Source organism: Orcinus orca, chromosome 8 (genome assembly GCF_937001465.1).
Source record: "Orcinus orca chromosome 8, mOrcOrc1.1, whole genome shotgun sequence".
Classification (NCBI taxonomy): Eukaryota; Metazoa; Chordata; class Mammalia; order Artiodactyla; family Delphinidae; genus Orcinus; species Orcinus orca.
The window spans coordinates 10,744,895-10,765,722 of record NC_064566.1 but is presented as its reverse complement, the minus strand read 5'-3'; the positions used below and the strand labels follow the sequence as shown (position 1 = coordinate 10,765,722).

Sequence of the window (20,828 nt, the reverse complement as noted above, 5' to 3'; positions counted from 1 at the left end):
ATTTTATTCCCTTCTCATGTTCTCTCTGTTCTGAAACCAGTGATACACTCTTTCAATCATTGTTACTTTATTACACATTTTTATATATGTCTTGTCAAGGTCTCCATTTTCGCACTTTACTTTGCAAAAAACATTATGGCACGTTTTGCATGTTTGATCTTCAAGATAAAATTTAAAACTTTTTGTTAAGTTCCGTTTTCTCTCCCTTTCCATTTTTATTTCCTTGGCCAGAATTCTTGTTCTTCATATTTTTGTGTGTGTGTGTTCATTTCAATCTCAGAATCATTTGCACTTCTGAGCAAGACTCAAGGCTTTTGCTATTTCAGAGAACTACAGGCTCTCAGCTGGGAGGGGCTAGAGGAGTCAAGTATTTAGTTCTACCTCCTCATCAGCATGTTATCCTCAATCATGAACTTGCTACAAGTCATTCAGATAGCTGGTTAAAGGCAAGTACAGTTGCATATTGTTTTTATTTTATTTTTTATTAAAAATTTATTTAGTTAGTTATGTATTTAATGGTATTTCAGGAAATTGATTTATTACCATATGTTCCAGAGCTTAAAGCTGGCATTGCTGAGACAACTCTAAAGAGTGTACCTGCAAACAAAGTCAAGGACTTGGTTCCAGAAGCAGGCAACTGTGTGAAAGCTGATTGGCAAACCCAGACCCAAAGGAACAAGAATCATTTACTTGTGAAATTTAATTGTAGTCAGTTGTTTTGGAATATTTTTGGTTTTTAAAAAAATTTTTATTGGAGTATAGGTGATTTGCAATGTTGTGTTAGTTTCAGGTGTATGGTAAAGTTAACCAGTTATACATATACATGTATCCACTCTTTTTTAGATTCTTTTCCCATATAGGCCATTACAGAGTATTGAGTAGAGTTCCCTGTGCTGTACAGCAAGTCCGTATTAGTTATCTATTTTATATCTATAGTGTGTATATGTCAATCCCAATCTTCCAATTTATCCCTCCCCACCCTTACTCCCTGGTAACCATAAGTTTGTTTTCTACATCTGTGACTCTGTTTCTGTTTTGTAGATAAGTTCATTTGTACCTTTTAAAACTTGTTTTAATTGAAATGTAGTTGACATACAATATTATGTTAGTTTCAGGTGTACTACGTAATGACTTGACATTTGCATACATTATGAAATGTTCCCCACAAGATAAGTCTTGTAACTGTCTGGACCCATAAAATGTTATTACGATATTATTGACCACATTCCTTATGCTATATATTCCCTTAACTTATTTATTATATAACTGAGGTTCGTACCTCTTAACCCCCTTCACCTATTTCACTGCTCCCCTTCTGGCAATCACCTGTTTGTTCTCTGTATCTGTGAATCTGTTTTCATTTTGTTTTGTTTGTTTGTTTCATCTTAGATTCCACATATAAGTGAGATCATGCGATATTTGTCTTTGTCTGACTCATTTCACTTAGCACAATACCCTCTAGATCCATCTAGATTGTCACAAATGGTAAGATTTCTATTGATAGACACTTAGGTTGCTTCCATACCTTGGCTGTTGTAAATAGTGCTACAATAAACATTGCAGTGTTTATATCTTTTTGAATTATGTTTTTTTATATCTTCATCAGGTCAATACTCAGAAGTGAAATTGCTGGATCGTGTGGCAGTTCTATTTAAATCTTTAAAGGAGGCTCCATACGGTTTTTCATAGTGGCTGCATCAATTTACAATCCTACCAACAGTGCACGAGGGTTCTAATTTCTCCACATCCTTGCCAACACTTGTTATTTGTTGTCTTTTTGATGATAGCCATTCTGACAGGTGTGAGGTTGTATCTCATTGTGGTTTTGATTTGCTGATTAACAATATTGAGCATCTTTTCATGTACCTGTTGGTTTCTGTATGTTTTCTTTGGAAAAAAATGTCTATTCAGGTCCTCTGCCCATTTTAAAATCAGGTGTTTTTTCTTTTTTTCATGTTGAGTTGTATGAGTTCTTTGTGTATTTTGGATATTAATCTTTTATCAGATACATCATTTGCAAATATCTTCTTACACTTGGTAGGCTGCCTTTTCACTTGATTGATAGTTTCCTTTGCTGTACAAAAGCTTTCTGGTTTGATGTAGTCCCATTTTAAAAATTTTTGCTTTTGTTTCTCTTGCCTAAGGAGACATATCCAGAAAAATACTGCTAAGGTTGATGTCAAAGAGCTTACTGCCTCTGTTTCCTTCTAGGAGTTTTATGGTTTCAGGTCTTACATTTACAACTTTAATCCATTTTGAGTTTTTGTATATGGTGTGAGGAAGTAGTCTCGTTTAATTCTTTTGCACATAGCTGTTCAGTTTATTTATTAAAGGGGCTGTCTTTTCCCCATCATATATTCTTGTCTCCTTCATTGTAGCTTAATTGACCATATAAGTGTGGTTTATTTCTGGATCCACTATTCTGTTCCTTTGATCTATTTTTTGTGCCAGTACCATACTGTTTAGATTACTGTAGCTTTGAAGTGTAGTTTGAAATCAGGGAGTGTGATGCCTCCAACTTTGTTCTTCTTTCTCAGATTGCTTTGGCCCTTCAGGGTCTTTTGTGTTTCCATACAAATTTTAGAATTTGTTCTAGTTCTGTGATCAGTGTCTTATAGTTTTCTGAGTACAAGTATTTTCCCTCTTTGGTTAGATTTATTCTTATTTTATCCTTTTTGATGCAATTATAAGTGGAATTGTTTTCTTAATTGTTCTGATAGTTTGTTGTTAGTATATAGAAACATGACATTTCTTTATATTAGTATCCTGCAACTTTATTGAATTCATTTATTAGCTCTAGTTATTTGGTAATGTCTTGAATTTTCTATGTGTAGTATCATGTCATCTGCAAACAGTGATAGTTTTATTTATTCCTTTCCAATTTGGATTCCTTTTATTTCTTTTTTCTTTGTCTGACTGCTGTGACTAGAACTTCCAATACTATGTTAAATAAAAGTGGCAAGAATAAGCATCCTTGTCTTGTTCCTGATCTTGGAGGAAATGCTGTCAGCTTTTCATGCTTGAGTAAGATGTTGGCCGTAGGCTTGCCTTTATCATGTAGAGGTATGTTCCCTCTATATCCACTTTGTTAATTCCATACTATTTTTAAAGAGGGGAAAAGTATTTGGTAGCAATCTTCCTTCCTCTTTCTCCTGCATCTTCACAAAAGTGGTTATGCATAACTGACCACTCCCTAAAGGAGGCTTATCCTTTACCAGCCATGACCACTAGAGGTCACAAAAGCAGTTATTTTAGTCACTGAAACAACGGAATGCAGTCTGGGGCATTACAGATTACGCAAAAATGAACCCACACAGACTACATTTAATTAAGGTGCTTCCTCAAAGGGGAATTGCAACTTCTCATAGCAGACCCATTGTCAACCTCACTCCCCTGTCCCCCACCCCTGCCAATACAGATGAACACAGTTAATAACTAGGTAGGTAGTTAAAACGAGGTTTTCATACATGAAACCAGCCTGAGATTCCCCCTAGTCTTTCATGCCCCTCTTTTTCCTTCAATTTCTATCATTATAGCAAACACTGGGTGCGGAATACACACACACACACACCTTCCTTTGGTTGCCCAATTTTTTGTTAAAGGAGGAAAAGTCATCTTTGTTTAAAATAATTTCCCCCCATTTCCATCGCTCAATTATTATGTGTTGAACGGAGAAAACTTAGAAACCAGAGAAACAAATAAACAAAAAGACATCAATCACTAATCATTCTATCCTGCAGAGGTAACCACTGTCCCACCATGGGACGGGTGATATTGCGATGCTGTGTAGTCTGATTTCTTCACTTGGCTCTGCATGAACGTCTTTTCATGTCATCAAGTATTTACCTTCAAGATGAATTTTAGTGACTTATAAGAATCCCATCGTACAGACCCACCAGGGTTTACCTATGCATTGCTCTGTTTTGGGACATACCCATTGTTTCCATGTTTTCCATATTACAAACATTATGATATGTTATGAGAGAGCACTTATTCACCGCTCCCTGAGGGTTTCTACCATTGTAGCAGTCCTGGTCTTTTTCGGGCATACAGTGACTTACCTGATAGCTGTGATGGGTGTGAGGATCTGGGCCTGTGTGGTTCATGCCTCTTTCTCCCGGGAGCCAGATCGTCACCAGAGAGCAGGTTCTTGCTCTGGGATGCCAGGAGGGGAGGCCTGTGATGGGGCCGTGAAGTCTGTCCACTTCTGGGCTTCAGTTTTAGGAACTGTATTGAGGCTGCATATCTAAGTTTTTTTCTCTAATTGTCCCAGCTGACATTTAGATTCTTATATATATCTGTGTCCTCTTATGATTTCCCCCTTTCTATAAATTTCAGAATTAGGACTTTTGGGGATCAAAGTGTACATCTTATGTCTTTTGTTACAAATGTTCATATTCTTCTCTAGAAAGTTTGTTCCAGTGTTGACTCCAACAAGCAGAATTTACCAGTTGATTGTCTTAAATTTTTCTCCCAAAGATCTGTACCTTCAGTATTTATATACATATGTAGGACAGGGTGAGATTATAGATCTATATATTATACCTAAAATGTTATATGTATTATTTATGGGACACAGTTATATATCTACATTTAATATATAAAACATATTATATGTTAAATTAATATTAAATACACATTATGTTCATATTAATATATTAAATACATAGATAAATTATATAAAATATATTTGAAATGTGATTTACGCAGAACAAATATTGGAAATAGAAGTTTGTGATATATTGATAACATGATTTACCTAGTTCTGAACCATCTGGGAGCTTCATATGAAATAATTTTGGTCACTTTATGTATGGATGAATGTGTGTACATATATATGTTTACACTAGGTGATTTGAAAAGGAGTACTTGGTATAAGAAATAAAAATAGAAGTTTTTTTTTTTTTTTTTTTTTTTTGCGGTACGCGGGCCTCTCACTGTTGTGGCCTCTCCCGTTGCGGAGCACAGGCCCCGGACGCGCAGGCTCAGCAGCCACGGCCCACGGGCCCAGCCGCTCCGCGGCATGTGGGATCTTCCCGGACTGGGGCACGAACCCGTGTCCCCTGCATCGGCAGGCGGACTCTCAACCACTGCACCACCAGGGAAGCCCAAAATAGAAGTTTTAAAGATACATCCTTTCCTTTATAGAATAAAAGAGTGTGTTGGTTAATTAATCAAAAAGGTCAGAATGACCTTCCAGAATATCAGCGAGACGCCCCCTTTTCCCCCCTCACCCTAGGTTTAAATGATGACTGGGGGTCATTGTCTTGAGAAGCCGGACTTTTGCTTTCATGGGTCACAGATGTTGAAACTCCAGTGAAGTTTGCATCATTTATTTTACATTGTGGTTTCCATGTTTTAACCAGGAATATGGTAGCCTTGTAAATACCGACTTTTTTGCACAGATTTGAAATGAGGTGAAAAAAAAATGCCAGCCGTCCTCCGGGGACGTTTGATAGAAGCTCAGTCCTTCTCCTCCTTAGTACTGTGTGAAGTTGGCTGTGATGTGCTCGCAGTTGAAGGGTATGTAGTCAGCAACTCCTGGAAACAAGCAGAGAACAACACGAGGTGCCCACGGTGCCCATAACCACACCACTCTCCCACGGGACCAGCCCATCAAATTGGTTAGAGAGACAAAATCGCCATAGAGTTGATTAGTATGAAGGGAGCATGGAACTGAGATTCAGGGGTCCTTGTTTCCAGGCTCTCAGTTGCCATGTGGAGCACGTCTTTGGCCAAGCCCCTTAGATTGTGCCAGCCTCCTTCCCTCATATACACTATTGTACTACTAGTATTTATGCTGAAGAATTATTTTCAGGATTAGAAATAATGATTGCCAAATGCCTCATGCAGTATCTGACACATAATAAGTATGCAAGAAAGTAATTTCTATTAAAAGGGCTTATGTAAGCCAAATTTAGAGCATTCAAGGCGGGAACTCATGTTCCGTTTAGAAGATTTTGTAAGAAGTGAGGAAGGGCAATGGGTTGAGAATTCTCGTCTTTCTGGGCAGGAAGCACAGATGGTGACATAATCGATGATTCACTCTGAAGTAGCGAGGCATCAGAAAGCATGACAATTCCAGGCCCAGATCTTTTTGGATCTCAGAGGACTTGCTTTTCCCCAGAGAAGAAAAGTAACTGGCAGACATGAGAATTAGCCTGATCTGCGTTCCCAGGGCAATTCTTGAGATGAAGGTGGTAAGAGAATTAATAACGATAGTGATTAGCATTTTTGAACAGATACCATGCAAAAGGCACTGAATTTACTCATTTCAAACACATTATTTCTAATCCTCACAATAACCTAAGAAATGGTTACTGCTCTTTCCATATTATAGCTGTGGGCACTGTGCCTCAGAGAAGATTCATTATTTGCCTAGTGTAGCTAGAAAATAAGAGAAGGGGCTTCAGGAATTCCCTGGTGGTGCAGTGGTTAGGACTCAGCGCTTTTACTGCTGGGCCCAGGTTTGATCCCTGGTCAGGGAACTAAGATCCTGCAAGCTGTATGGTGTGGCAAAAAAAAAAAAAAAGAGAGACAGAGACAGAGAGAAAGGGATTCTAACCAAGGTTTATGTGACTCTAAGATCTTTCTTAAATGCTGTGCTACAATTCCACAAATTCTGACTGGCCAGATTTTTTTGTCAAATCCATGGTAGGCTCCTGGAAAAACGTCTCTCTCATTGTAATCTTGGATAATGAAGCATCTTGACAAAGAAGGGTGACAATGAACATCAGGTTAACTAGGTAACATCGTGCTTCGACAAAACCATAGACCAGTACTCTTTTTTTTTTTTTTTTTTTTCTATACGCGGGCCTCTCACTGTTGTGGCCTTTCCCGTCGCGGAGCACAGGCTCCAGATGCGCAGGCCCAGCGGCCATGGCTCACGGGCCCAGCCGCTCCGCAGCATGTGGGATCCTCCCGGACCAGGGCACGAACCCGTATCCCCTGCATCGGCAGGCGGACTCTCAACCACTGCGCCACCAGGGAAGCCCGACCAGTACTCTTTTTAAGCTGCAGGATGTTTTAGTATTTGCGCAAACATTTTAAAGATTGTTAAGGTTTTGCTGAAGTCTGAGTTTTATTCTTCCCACTTTCCCCACACAAACATTCTTCTTTCTGGTGATTTTTAACAACACTACAACAAAAGAAGGCGAAGAATGGATTTTGAGTGAAGCTGTGGCCTTGATTATCTGCTCTATCACATACTACATGGATGCTTTGGGCAAGTCCCTTTTTTTGTTTGCGAGACTTAGTTTTTTTTTGTTGTAAAAAGAGTCACTAATGCCTACAGAGTTGATGTATGAAATCAGATAACATTACTACATTAATAGATGTTATCTTATCCCTCTCATTTATTTCCCACTGGCTATGACTTCACTGTTCTTTTGCTTTACACATACGTGTTTAATTTTTTAACCCCAAAGTGGCCATCTTCTTAGATCACACACTTAAAAAAACAATCTTTCTCACATCTGCTTTTTCCTTCTTTAGCTCTTACTACTTTAGGTCAATCCACTTTTCTTGTTCACTGGACATTTTCCCACTGGCTTGGGGTGGAGTTAGGATTCTTGATTTTTTTTCAAAAGCTTTTTTAGAGAGCTACCCATCTTTCTATCTATCCATCTGTCTATCTATCAGCACTGTATATATATTCATAATATATCTGCATATGTACATAACGTGTGTAACAGCTATATGTACAATTATTGTATATACATAGAATCTCACAATTATTTATCGATTAAATTAAATATGGAAATGAAAGAATTAGCCTTCAAACGATGGAGAAAATGCCCACATTCCTTTTCTTCTCTCACCTTCATTTAAAGGTGTTTTGCCGCTCAGGAACTGCCAATACGTCTTGTGAGTAACATTTTCAGCGATATTGTTAATAGAAGAGACCACAAGTCCCCAGGATGTCATTGTGGTTTCAAATCTGTAAGAATAAAATCATATACGATTAATACCTCACTTTAAGTCAGGCAATAAGAAGTTAAGATGAAGGGACAGAGACCTTCTAAATGCTTTAAAGATCAGAAAAAATCATGTTTCAAAGAGAAAACGCACATGACTAATGAACATAAAATTACTTCACTTGGAATTAAATAAAAATAAAATGAACAGATTTTTAAAAAACCTATCATTAAGCAGATTTTTTAAATGTAAATGTCCAACAATGGGCAAAAAAATTAGGTGAGAGATGGAATGAATATCCAAGATTGACTCTTTTGCAGTTAAGAAAATCATATTTTTCAGTGAAATGGGAAAATGCTTATGCAATAATATTAAGTGAAAATGTGGGATACACATTGTATCAGAAATATCTATCTATCTCGTTAATTATGGATCACAACTATTTGTAATATGCATGGAGAAAATACCTATAAAATTATAAAAAATACCAACAGTGATTATATTATAGATAGACTATAGATGTTTTGTTTTCTTCTTTATGCTTCCCCCCCCTCAAAATTTCTCCTATGTGTATTTATTACATTTATAGTTAAGAAAAGTTAAATCAGGTAAAATTAAAGCTGAGCTTAGTGAAGAAGTAAAGTACATTAGCAGGTTGTTGGAAAATTAAGTATTCTCGAAATGCGATCTTTATCTTGACCTGTTCTACAGAAGTTAGGGAGGTGATGGAGCTGGTCTGTGGGCAGCAGACACGTGTACTTATCCTAACCCTGGAGAATAGATCCCACGTCACTCATCTATTCCTTGGCCTTTGTCAGTCTTTCTCCTGGACAGCTCTCTGCAGAATTTGGATTGGGCCATCTTTTCTTTGAAAGTATCTCCTCTCTTCCTTTCCATGACCTGGCATCTTCCCCCTCCTCCTCCTATAGCTTAGGCTTCTCCATATTTCTCTACTGTTCCCTCGTTTTGCAAACCATAAACATTCCCCAAAGTTTAATGTTCTCCTTTGTGATTTATTTCTATATTTTTCCCTTTCCCAACTGGGTAGTAGAAAGAGCATAAGAGTCAGTCAAATCTGGGTTCAGATCTCAATTCCTATAGTTTGCATGTTATGTGATCTTCAGAATATTACTTAACCATTTTGGGCCTACGTGGTTCTGTCTGTAAAATGGGAATAATTATATCTGTCTCATGGTTTATTGGAAGCATTGTATCTGCCACCTACTACACTGTCCCTAACTTCAGTCGTCAACTCTATCAGATGACTACCCAGTCTCTTTTGCTTGTCCTGACCTCTTTTTCTAGGACTTCCTTTATACCTCCAAAAGCTTCCTAATGTTTCTGTTTTGAATGCCAACAGTTAATCATCTAACGGAATTAGGTTTTTCTCTGAAGGACATGCTTTCTTCCTGACACTCCTACCAATAGTTTTGAAGCGTCTTGCTCTTGACCCCCACATGCAGTCACTCATGAGCCCTGGGGCATCTTCCTTGGTATGAGTACATGTCTCCTAGATGAAGTCCTCATCAGTTTACAGCTTCATTTCTGTAGTCACGCCGTAGCTTTCCTCCTTGTCACTCATTCCCCAAACCAATGAACATTTTACAACATGACTTTTCTTACTCAAAAACTTTCAATGCTTCTCTGCAACATGAAGTCCGAATTCCTTAGCCTGGTATTTCAGGCTTTCTACGATATCACCCAATGTATCCTTCCAGACATCATTCATTTAATTCAGTCCTGTATTCTCTTGTCTCGTCAAGCTGGTCTACTCATTGACCCTAAATTCCTTGCTCAGTCCTGTCTCGAATGCTTTGTCCTCACCATCCCCCTCTTCCCAGAATACCATCCTTCCCTATCTTCCTGTATGGTACCTATTCTTTGAATGTGGTCCAAAGCCACCAGCCTTCCTTGACTCTTCTAATCCACACTGTGCTCTCTCTCCTTTGAACTCCTGTTTTAAAAACTCCATCTTATATTGACTTGAGTGATTTAATTTTTATGAGAGCCTTGCCTAGTTACTAGATCGCAGGCTCCTCAGGGGGCTATTAAATAAAGATCTGTTACATGATCAGAAGGCAAAAAAGCAAGAAAATGAAGGAGGAAGAGAGAGAATGGGAGTTCAGGCTGGGCTTGGGAGGAATGGTGAATGTCACTTGTAACACTCACTTGAATGTGGGGTTTTTGTGCTGTGCTTCCTCTAGGACAACAAGTAGCACTGATCCTCCTTTTACACTAACATTGATGGTCTCATTGAAGAGAAGCTCCACACCCCTCAGTTGGTTATTTATGGTGTACTTGACGGTGATATTGGATGCTGAGGTGGGAACACGGCTAGGATGGCTGGGCAGAGTTGGTTGCACCTCATGACCTGGGAAGAGCAAAGAGGCCAAATTTGTTAAAGATGATGGGGTTTGTAGTATAGGTACGAAATCTCTGTTATTGGCAGCTTATCCCAGAACACATTTCAAGAGATGACAGTGGTTTTGTGTCCTCTGTGGATTGTTCTGAAGAACTGGTGTGACCTGTGAAGCTCTCATTTCCATCCTAGAGAAGTGATCGTAGCTGAAGAACTGACAGCTAGCTTAATAACGAACGTTTATTTTGTTAAAAGGATTTGTCAACTGAAGGGAGGGTTGTGAGCCCTAAGTCATGTATTTTACATGGTGCTCACTGTTCTCTTGGGGTTTTTTGTTAGCCCGAAGAATCTGGAAGCAAAGGTAGTAAGTTTCAGGCCATTTAACAAAATACCTGGGCACCTAGTGCAGAATCCTAGGAAGGACTCCATGGCCACCTTGTTCAAGTTGGGAAATCTTTGGGAAGCAGCCTAAGGAGTTAGTGAATGTGGCTATGTTTGGTATGATTGTGGTCAGGTTGCTTAATTGTGGTCTCTATAGATTCTGTACTGAGATAGACAAGGAGCTTACTTATCTCTGCTTATCTCAGGAAGTCCATGCAACATAAGATGAATCATACTTTATGTTAGTATTTGATTAGAAAGAAGAGTTGGAGGAATCTATACCAAAGACTCTGGGGTGATAAATTTTTTTGCAGGACTCTACTTTCTAGATGTATATTTCTGCCATGTTTGAATTTTAAGTATCTCTGTATTATATTTGTAAATGGATAAAATAAAGATATTTCAAATAAAAAGGTAACGTGCCAGATTTCCACCCCATCCCTTTGGTGTGCTGTGAGCACATTTTTATATCTCCAAGTCTTGGCTGAAATGTCATCTCTGTTCTTCTCCTAAGGTTCCCAAACTCAATGATTGGTCATACTTTCTTTGCTTTTGCACTGTATATGGCTTCTATTTCTGTTTACTACTTATTTCATTCTTCCAAATATTGTAGTTTTTGTCTACATACCATCTCCTGACTTTGTAAAGAGCAGATATGATAAGATATTGCCTAGTGTTTGGTGCATTTGTCAAATGAATGAATGAAGTCATATGTTATTTGACTGTTAGGACCATGGATCTTCTCTCTCCACAAGCATCCAACAAAATGATTTACCTGTAGTAGGTGCTCAGTAAATGTGTGTCGAATGAAGTGGATGTGGGAGCAGAATTCTGAGGGCAGGACAGCATGGCTGTGTGCTAACACACAACTCTTGGGAACTGGCCCTGCCTACATGGCAGTCATGTATATAACAAGACCTTATGCCACTTAAAATTGGTCCACGTATCATTCCTGGCATAAGTTGCCACTTTATAGGGAGAGACAGATGTTAAAGAGTTCTTACCAGGGCTGCAAGACACGTAGGGCACATCTAGGTATGTCTTGCCTTTTAGGGAAGGGAGAATTTGGGCAATGGACATGGGGTTGTGGAATTTCCCCTCCTTCATCTCATCCAGTACAGAATCCATGGTCTGCTGGCAGTTCCACTCCTTCTTAGGTGGTTCAGGTGTCACGGAGAGAGCCTGGGGCCGGGGTGGGGGTGGGAGGGTGGGTAGAGAGAGAGAGACAGATTAGGTATAGCTGAGAGTTGGCCTTTATTAACCTTATAAGGGACAGACTTGATCACTAATCTTTGTGATCAACCAGAGTCCAAAACCGAAGCTGCACGAGGTTCAGGACAACATCTGTCTTATTCACGGCTGTGTCCCCACTGCTTAGTTCAGTGTCTGTCACGTAGCAGTCACACAATAAATATCTGAGCTACACTCAGTTTCAGGGAGTGCTATTAGGGCTGCAGTATTTACTAACAGTTCTTGCATGTAGGAGGAGGATGAGAGCTGGCAAAGCAAGCTCCTGGGGAAGCTTTATTGTAGGACAACCTGGCCATCTAACGGTAGTAGACTTCTCTTGTTTTTTGTTGTTCTACACACCCTTTGGTGGACTCTTCCCCCATTCTTTGATCATGTCAGTACTGTCAGCTAGAGGCTCCACGATCCTGGCCACAAGGGTGGACTCATGGGCTGGGCTAATCGTAGAGTACTATCCTCTTGGTGACAGTGATTGATGGACACATGCACGAATCAGAGTCCTTCCATGATACACAGACATTGGGAGAGAGAAACATTTCTTCCCCCTTGCTAGGGTTAGTAATCATGGAGGTGCTGGTGACCATCTTTCTCAGCCACTCTGAAGAAGCCATACAGCAGGAGAGAATGAGAAAAACCATGGCTGAGAGATGATGAAAGAGTGATCCCTGATGTGATTTGAGCCCTTTATTCTGATTAATCCTGAAATCACCTAATCGAGCCCTGGATCCCCCAGTTTCTGTGAAATAGTAAATGTCCATTTGTTTTTCTTAAGCAAAAATTATTTGGGTTTCTGTTATTTGCAAAATGAGTCTTGATGAATACACCAAGCAAGTCACTCTACTTTGCTGAGTTTTCTGTCTCACGGGTAAAATAGAAATCATAGCTCCTGCCTACCTTTGGGGCAGTCATTGGAGGTTCAGATGGGATGCTATGCAAAAGCATTTTGTAATGGTGTGTTGCGGAAGCTGTCCTTAGCACCTCCCTGCCTTTACAGTTGTGCTGACTCATCCACCACAGCATGTTAATGGTCTGGGGTTGCTGATGACCCATTCACTTGAAGCTTTGAATGGGAAATGGGTGAAGGGAGGGGAACCAGAAATGGCTGTGAGCTAGAGGCAGTACTGTGAGCAACTAGGCAGTTTTGACAGGCTCTGTTAACCTCCATAACCATGACAATGGCTCTTCCCAGAGGCCCCTTTACAGGACAGTTTGGTTAAAGGGCATCAGTCAGGCTTTCCCAGCAATCGTATCTGTATCTTGTCCACTTGCCATATTCATATCCCAAATCCCACTAAGTGAGATGTATCCCCTTGGGATAAAACATCACAACACCAACTCTTTAGAAAGGAGTAATGCATTAGCCAGTTAGAAGTCAGTAATAACTTCGCATGAAGAAGTTTTATGTCCCCAAGTTAGGTTCTTGTCAGAGGAACCTTGAAAGTGTTGGAATATTTATGGAAGAAAGAGGAGGAAATGCCTCTGGGAAACAATGTGGGTGGCCTAGGTCACTTGAAGGGCACTGACAGCTGGCAGAGGGTGAGTGAAGGCTGCAAAGGAAGCTAAACATCACGTCTCTTCCACTGGGAGAGATCACAAATAATTATTAAATGCCACATTGTGCCTGTGACTTTTTTTATACCTTTGCTATCATGGGGAAAATGAAATTCCAGGAAATTCAATATTTGCCCAAGATGGTGGCCAATCTGGAATGCAAACCCAAGTTGTTACAGCCTTAGAAACCCTTTGTTTTTGACACCAGAACATTTGAGATTAGAAAAAGTTTATATAGTAGATATCTGGTGATTTCAGACCTCGGGCTGCCTGGGTAAACTCTGGTATAAGGCGGGTAGGGAGAGGTTATGTATCCTAACTGACAAGTAATCCATGTGGCCTTTGCTATCTGGATATGGGTGAGGTCCTGCCTTTTTCCAAGGAAAAACTTTAATTCCCAGGTACAGCTTTTCACGGTGTACTCTGCAGGTGCTAAAATCCCAGATAGAATGCACAAACCAAATTAGCAAAAGCAAACACTTCTCCGTCTGGCTCTAAGGTGAGCAAGGTTATTTTAAGTGAGTCACGAATAAAACTTGCCTTAGATTTCTTCAAGACTTCCTTTGTTCCCCCACAAAGCTTTCTAGACCTGAGGCCTGGGAAAGCTTTTGTATGATTCAGCCATAAAAACAAACAGTGTTTTGCTCTCTGACAAAATTTTATTGGCCACGACATGACGTAGAAACTGACTTTGTTTTCATTAGTTGGTCCTATAGCGCATTGGAGTGGGGACTTCGTATTTACTCTTATGTTTAACGTGAACTAATTTCTAGTCTATTTAGGCCCTTTGCTCATTTTTTAATCTTAATTTTAAAAAATATTTTAAAAATTGAGATGTAATTGACATATAACATTATCTTTGTTTCAGGTGTAGTAACAAATGATTTGGTATTTGTATATATTGTCAAATGATCATAGTAAGTCTAGTTAACATTCATCACCACACAGTTTCACATTTTTTATATTGTGATGAGAACTTTTAAGATTTACTCTCAGTAACTTTCAAATATATAACACAGTATTATTAACAATAGTCACCACGCTGTACATTACGTCACTAATTTTTAATGTATAGAATATCAGACCAGTCTCCAACCCCCTGCACTAGTTCAGAGCTAAATTAGGTTTAGGGTGGGCATTGTAACTCCATGGTTCTGTTTCTTTATTTTTTATTGATGTATAGTTGATTTACAATATTATTTTAGTTTCAGGCATATGGTATAGTGATTCAGTATTTTTGCAGATTATACTCCATTATAGATTATTACAAGATAATGGCTATAATTCTCTGTGCTATACAGTATATCCTTGTTGCTTATCTATTTTATACCTAGTAGTTTGTACCTGTTAGTTCCATACCCCTAATTTGTCCCTCCCGCCTTCCCTCTCCTCTTCGGTAACCACAAGTTTGTATATAGGTGATATCATGCAGCATTTATCTTTCTTTGCTTGATTTAATTCACTAAGCATGATATTACGATTCTCTGTTTCTTGGGATTTCCAAGTTGGGAAGGTCATGATGTAGTTTTTCTATTAATCCCATGGGGCACTTTGAGACTCTGGAGCATAAATTTCTTAGTTTGGACTACAGGATTTGGCCACAGATGACCCTTTAATTTTTGATTCTAGTTGGTTCTCTCTCCCCATTATTATTGGTGTGTTTTCCAGGGGAAGATGTTGCCGTAATCAACGGAAGGGGAGGTGTGTGTGTGTGTGTGTGTGTGTGTGTGTGTGGTTGTATTTGGAGCTATACAAAGCAGCATCTTATAGAATCCAAGCCTGAGACTCTATACTACAGAAGCATAGGACTGAGCATAGACTTGATGACCAGACACATCTGGCGCTGACATATATTAGGGATCTTTGTGAGGTTGAACTGAGACTGAGATAGTAAAAGACCTTGACAAAGATTAGATGTCCAGGCAGTTTTAGATTATTTTCATTAATCATTTTGAATACAATCCCACCTTTTCTTGGATCAAGGTAAAGATCTGATAAAAGAACACTTGATTGGCAGCATGGAATCAGAAGATTCAATATTTTTTGAGGACCTCCTTGAATATCGTTATTTTCTAATACACCAAACTTTCAATTGTCTATAATTATTATGAACAAACTGATCATTATTCATAATAAACCAATACATTTCTTGGATTTATTTATTTCTTTCTTTTTCCCATGGAAGGGAAAAGAGTTCATGCATATTTGATTTTATACTTTACCTGTGAGGTAGGGATGAATTAACACGTACCTGTATTTCACCAGTAGAGAAACTGAGGCACAGCTGCCGTAAGGAATCTACCTCTAGTCACAGTAGCTGGTCCTCCACAGAGATACTACCAGAAGCCTGGTCTCTTGGTCCTACAATCCAGGCTTAGGGACATGGACCCAGCGAAGGGCATCAGTGACGCATTTACCTGCATGGCAAGGCCAGTGCTGTAGATGTTTCCGATGATGCCGTTGTCTAGGATCCTCATGCTGATATTCTCCACAGTGTTCTTTAGTACCTGGCTGAACAGGGCTCTGTAACCTTCCTCTGAACCTATGGGGATCTTGTTGTACATACAGGTCAGAGCCAAGGTCACCACTGCTCCTGTGTCTGAGAATCACAGCACGGGATAAGACAACCACCACCACCACAATATGAACAGCTGACAGTTGTGTGCTTATTGTGTTCAGGTTCATCATCTCCTTTACCCTTCAGGACAATCTGTGAAATAGGACCTATAATTATCCCCATTTAGGGGACAAGGAAATGGAGGCTCAGAGAGGTTAGGTAACTGCCCAAGGCCACACACCTGAATGCAGATGTGTATGACTCCACAGCTCATGCTTTGAATGAAAGTCGACTAGCAACATTTTCAATCCCACTTCTCTTGTCCCAATGTTTATCTTTCAAGATGTCAGCAGTTGGTGAAGGTCCAGCCATCACCACCTCTCACTGAAGTCCTCTCTGTCAATCCAGAAAAGAGACTACACTACAACAAGTGTAGTCTCTTTTCTGGATTCCTTTAGCATTTGTTGTTTGTACCTGTTTTGCAATCTCAGCACTGTCTGCTGTTAACTGTGCCCTGTGAGTTCTCAGATGGCGGGGGGCGGGGATTTTCATCTCCCATAGTACCCAGCACAAGGGCTTTTTTCATTATTTCATTCTTATTATGTGTGAACTGAATGGGCAAAAACTCTGGCATGATGAGACCAGAAGAAATCAAAGACTTGCCAGATGGCATTTTTTTCATCGATCTTTCCCTCCCCACCCTAATCTCCACCCAAAATTTCATCACCTCATTAAGGATGAAAATGTTGGCAAAGAAGCCCCAATTTCCTGAACTGGCAGAGAGGCCCCAGCAATGCATGAGGTCCCAGATGGGAAACAGAGGCCAGTGTGTGTTTGACCCATGGGGAGGGTACTTGAGTAAATACCTACCTGTGTGCTGGTCTGCTAAAGCCTGAAAAGAGAGAGGTTGCTGATGCGGCACGTATAAGGGGTGAAAACCTGAGATAATCCTGTTGCTTAGATAGTGGTAGAGGAGAAAAGATGACCACCAATGAGGGACATAACAGTGCCCCCCACAGAGGGCATCATACAGAGAAGGGATCGTTATGTGCAGAAGAAGGACATGGTGTGGTAGAGGATAGAGCTTCCATTCATAAGCAGCCACGTGCTTGCAGGATGAAGGAATAAGATGGTTCCAGTGCATCCTTGAAGGGGAGCATTATGGGTTTAGTGTTCAGAGGGTAGCTGTTTAGTTAAAGAGAATATCTGGGGACTTCCCTGGTGGGGCAGTGGTTAAGAATCCGCCTGCCAATGCAGGGGACACGGGTTCGAGCCCTGGTCCGGAAAGATCCCACATGCCGCGGAGCAACGAAGCCCGTGTGCCACAACTACTGAGCCTGCACTCTAGAGCCCGCGAGCCACAACTACCGAGCCTGCACTCTAGAGCCCGCGAGCCACAACTACTGAAGCCCGCGTGCTGCAACTACCGAAGCCCACGCACCTAGAGCCCATGCTCCAGCCCCGCTCGCTGCAACTAGAGAAAGCCCACGAACAGCAACAGAGACCCAACACAGCCAAAAAAAAGAAAAGAATATTTGGATGTAGTAAGGAGGAGCATCGAGAAGAATAGAGTGTGGAAGCATCAGCAGCGACTAAAGAGGAGGTTCAGGGCGGGACTGAGTCCGACACTGATTTGATAATTTAATCACTCGTCTGGGAGCAACTCCTGCCTTGGATGACGTATTTATTGTTCTCAGTGGAGATTCTGATTTGTCTGTAACTGTCAGACGTGGCAAGTATTGTCCTGGTTTCTGTTTTATTTTCTCTCTTTCATTTATACGTTAATTCACATGTCCAACAAATATTTGCCCAGTATCTCTCATCTCCAGGCATTTTCACGGTCCTCAGCTCCTCTTCCATGGAAAGCTCCCCCCCTCCCACTTTCCCTCCAGCTCTACCCTTCAGTGACCTTGATGTTCCCAGCTCGGGGCACTGTGTGAAAGTGGTAACCGACTCACCCACGTCGAAGGGAGAGGAATTGGCCAGCAGGCTCTTGGCAAAGTGGGCTGCTACGGGTAAGGTCGTCGCCGGGTGTTTCTGGCACAGCGCCAAGATCGCCAGGCTGGGCCCATAGAAGGATGAAGCAGGGATATTGAGGCCTTGGAAAGGGATAGAGGGCCTTCATAAGACTCACGTTCACTGTAAAGAAGATATTTGTGAAAAAGGAAAAGCTAAACCTTTTAAAGATACATTGCCAGAAAACCTGTCCAAAAGGAAAGATACCATATGGCAAGAGATAACTTCCATGTGTCTCAGAATAAGACTGTCATCTGGCGTGAGAACAGAATAAGAGGGATGCTGCTGTCCTCAATGATGGCATAGAACTGTTTGCCTGGGATAGTGGTCTTTTCTAGTTCATTGGATTGGAAGTGGAGATCTCACTTGTGGGATCATCAGAGGTACTTTGTGTCTCTTGCCTAAACTTCCACTCTCCCTTCCTTTTTCTTTATAGATTTAAAATTCTCAGGAAAAGCCATTTGCCTCACTTCCCCCTCCCTTCTGATGAGGTCTTACTGGAAGGTGCCCAGTTCTCCATTTGTCTCTGTAGAATCGATACTTTGTTCCCAGGGTTGTGGCAGGAGGAGGTGAGGGCCATAATGGTGAGGGCAAGCTGACCAACGGTAAGGTCTGTGGAAGAGAGAACAATATAGTTAAACAAAGGCGTTCTCAGGGGAGAGCACCAGGGGCCAGGCTGAGCTCTCTGCTTGTTTCCAGATCATTTCGATTTTTTAAATAATGTGATTAGTTTTTTGATCTTTCTCAAGGAAAGAAGTATGGAAAAACATTGAAGAAGTATGGACAAACATTAAATAGGCCATTAATCTAGTGGCCTCTATGTGACTTGACAACCCCATCAGGAATTCCTGGTATCTGTTTAGAAAAGCAGCAAGAATACCCATACAAATTCATATATTAAAAAAATGTATAGTTACAAGATAATTTTAACTTTACTCAAGTTTATCTAATTTGAACCTGAAGGCAACTCCTGTGAGGTAGGCAGAACAGAGATTTTATTATTATTGTTATTGTTGTTATTGCTATTAGTGTTATTGTTATTAGAATTATTTGCATTTCGCAAATGACGACCGAGTGGTTGATGGGGATCTGTGACTAGTTCAAGGTCACAGAATTAGTAAGTGGCAGAGCCAGACCTGGAAATCCGCTCTTTTACATTTAATCTAGAGCTCTTTCTGCTTTGCTGCCCTCCTGTGTGAATGCCCTGACTTCACACATGAGTCCTTCCAGGGATGCAGGGAAAGGTGTTCGGGTGATTCAGGTACCATCACAGGTAGCACTGGGGTGGGGGGACATGGAGGTGGACCCTGGGGATGGAGATTCAGGGAGCGGGCAGAGGGGCCCTGGCTTCTCACCAGCTGTGTCACTGTCCATGAGCTTGAAAGTCAGGTTCTTCTGGGCCTCCAAGTTGTAGGCTCCGGCCAGGTTCATGGCAATAAGGATGCTGGGGTTTGGGAAGGCAGAGTTGACCACGGAGCTCTCCATGAGCACTTGGATGCCATTAACCAAGGGCTGCTCTGCTAAGGGAACAGCTGCAAGGGACAAAGCCGTTTACCAAACCCCTCATCCTCATTCCCTCTTCTCAGAAACATGTTTCCTGTGTCTCTTAGGAGAAGACAGGATTAGCCTTGGTATCCTCAGGGATGCTCCCTTTGGGGTGATTATTAAAGAGCCATGGAGAAAACACTGGGCTTTTTCCTTGGAGGCCAATTAGTCCCTACATCTTCCCAAATAGCCTTTATCTTTAAGAAAGTGATTATTCACTTGGTAACATCGAGCACTATGGCTCACAGACGTTTCATGCTATTTCTAGCATGTTCCTAGAAGTCACTGATTTCCTTGCATCCATTTTTTTCTCCCTCTTACATGAAAAATATGAAAGATTTGGGATATGACCTATCCTCAGCGGGTACCCAACGTTCTCACTAATAGTGGTACCTGGTCAGAACAGCCACTGAAGACCTTTCTCTGTATCATCAACCATCATTCCTGCAATGATATTTCAATTTCTCTTAAAGTAAAATGCATAGACTTGCCTCTCAAAGAACTTATGCTGTTAAGTCAGGAAAGATGAACCACACACACTCACACCCTGACTCACCCGCTTTGGAACTCCTAGAGTGATCCCTGTTTCCAGGCACTGTCTCATGAGCAGACTTCAGTGTCTGAGGTTTCTGCCTATCCCCAGGGTAACTGCTTCCCTGACCTTGGAAAAAATGCTCTACTCACAGCATGAGCTTCGGGTCTGGGTGCTGGTCCCAGTCATAGCCCAGAGAAGGGTCAGGAGTTGGAGGGTGACCCGGGTCATCCCACTGTCTCCTGTCCACGTCTCCTGTTCACAAGTCCCAGTGTTTGCAAGTAGAGTATTTCTCTACTCTTTCTTATATATGCTTCTCTTTGTAAAACAGTCTGCTCTCCTCCCCCATCCTCCAGACACTCCTAACCACTTATGCTGACTGCACTCTCCGAGATAAAACTATCCACTTGCTTATCTAAGTTTACCTACGATAGAGCCTCCAAGGTGCCTGAAGGTCACATGTAGGCCGCACAGTCATAGGAGACACTCAGGGCTTACATGTGGTGAAGGCAGCGATGACCAAGTGTCCTTTACTAAAATCCTGGCAGGCTGGCTAACGTGCGAATGTAACAGAGACCTTCTCCTAAGCCTTTGCGCACCCAGACCGCCTCTCGGCAACCACTTCATTGGGGTTTGGGGGATCCCTAAGGCAGCACCTCACAGTCTGAGGCACTTGCTTTACAATGAGCCCTCTTGGCTCTCAGGCGAGCATCAGCCAGGTG

The 20,828-nt window shown here is 41.1% G+C and overlaps 2 protein-coding genes across 2 annotated transcripts in view; one reads left to right on the top strand and one right to left on the bottom strand.

Moving 5' to 3' along the window:
* STX3 (syntaxin 3) overlaps window positions 1–20,828 on the top strand; it is a 148,358-nt gene that overhangs the window by 54,490 nt on the left and 73,040 nt on the right. The gene's annotated exons all lie outside the window — the stretch shown is intronic.
* On the bottom strand, window positions 5,319–20,376 carry CBLIF (cobalamin binding intrinsic factor). The gene is made up of 9 exons (XM_004264166.4): window positions 20,259–20,376; window positions 19,385–19,561; window positions 18,528–18,641; window positions 17,972–18,112; window positions 15,874–16,055; window positions 11,662–11,839; window positions 10,087–10,288; window positions 7,821–7,939; window positions 5,319–5,541 (listed from the first exon to the last, which is right to left on the bottom strand). Exons 1-9 carry the CDS (start codon window positions 20,335–20,337, stop codon window positions 5,480–5,482), a joined length of 1,254 nt encoding a protein of 417 aa, XP_004264214.1. The 5' UTR covers window positions 20,338–20,376; the 3' UTR covers window positions 5,319–5,479.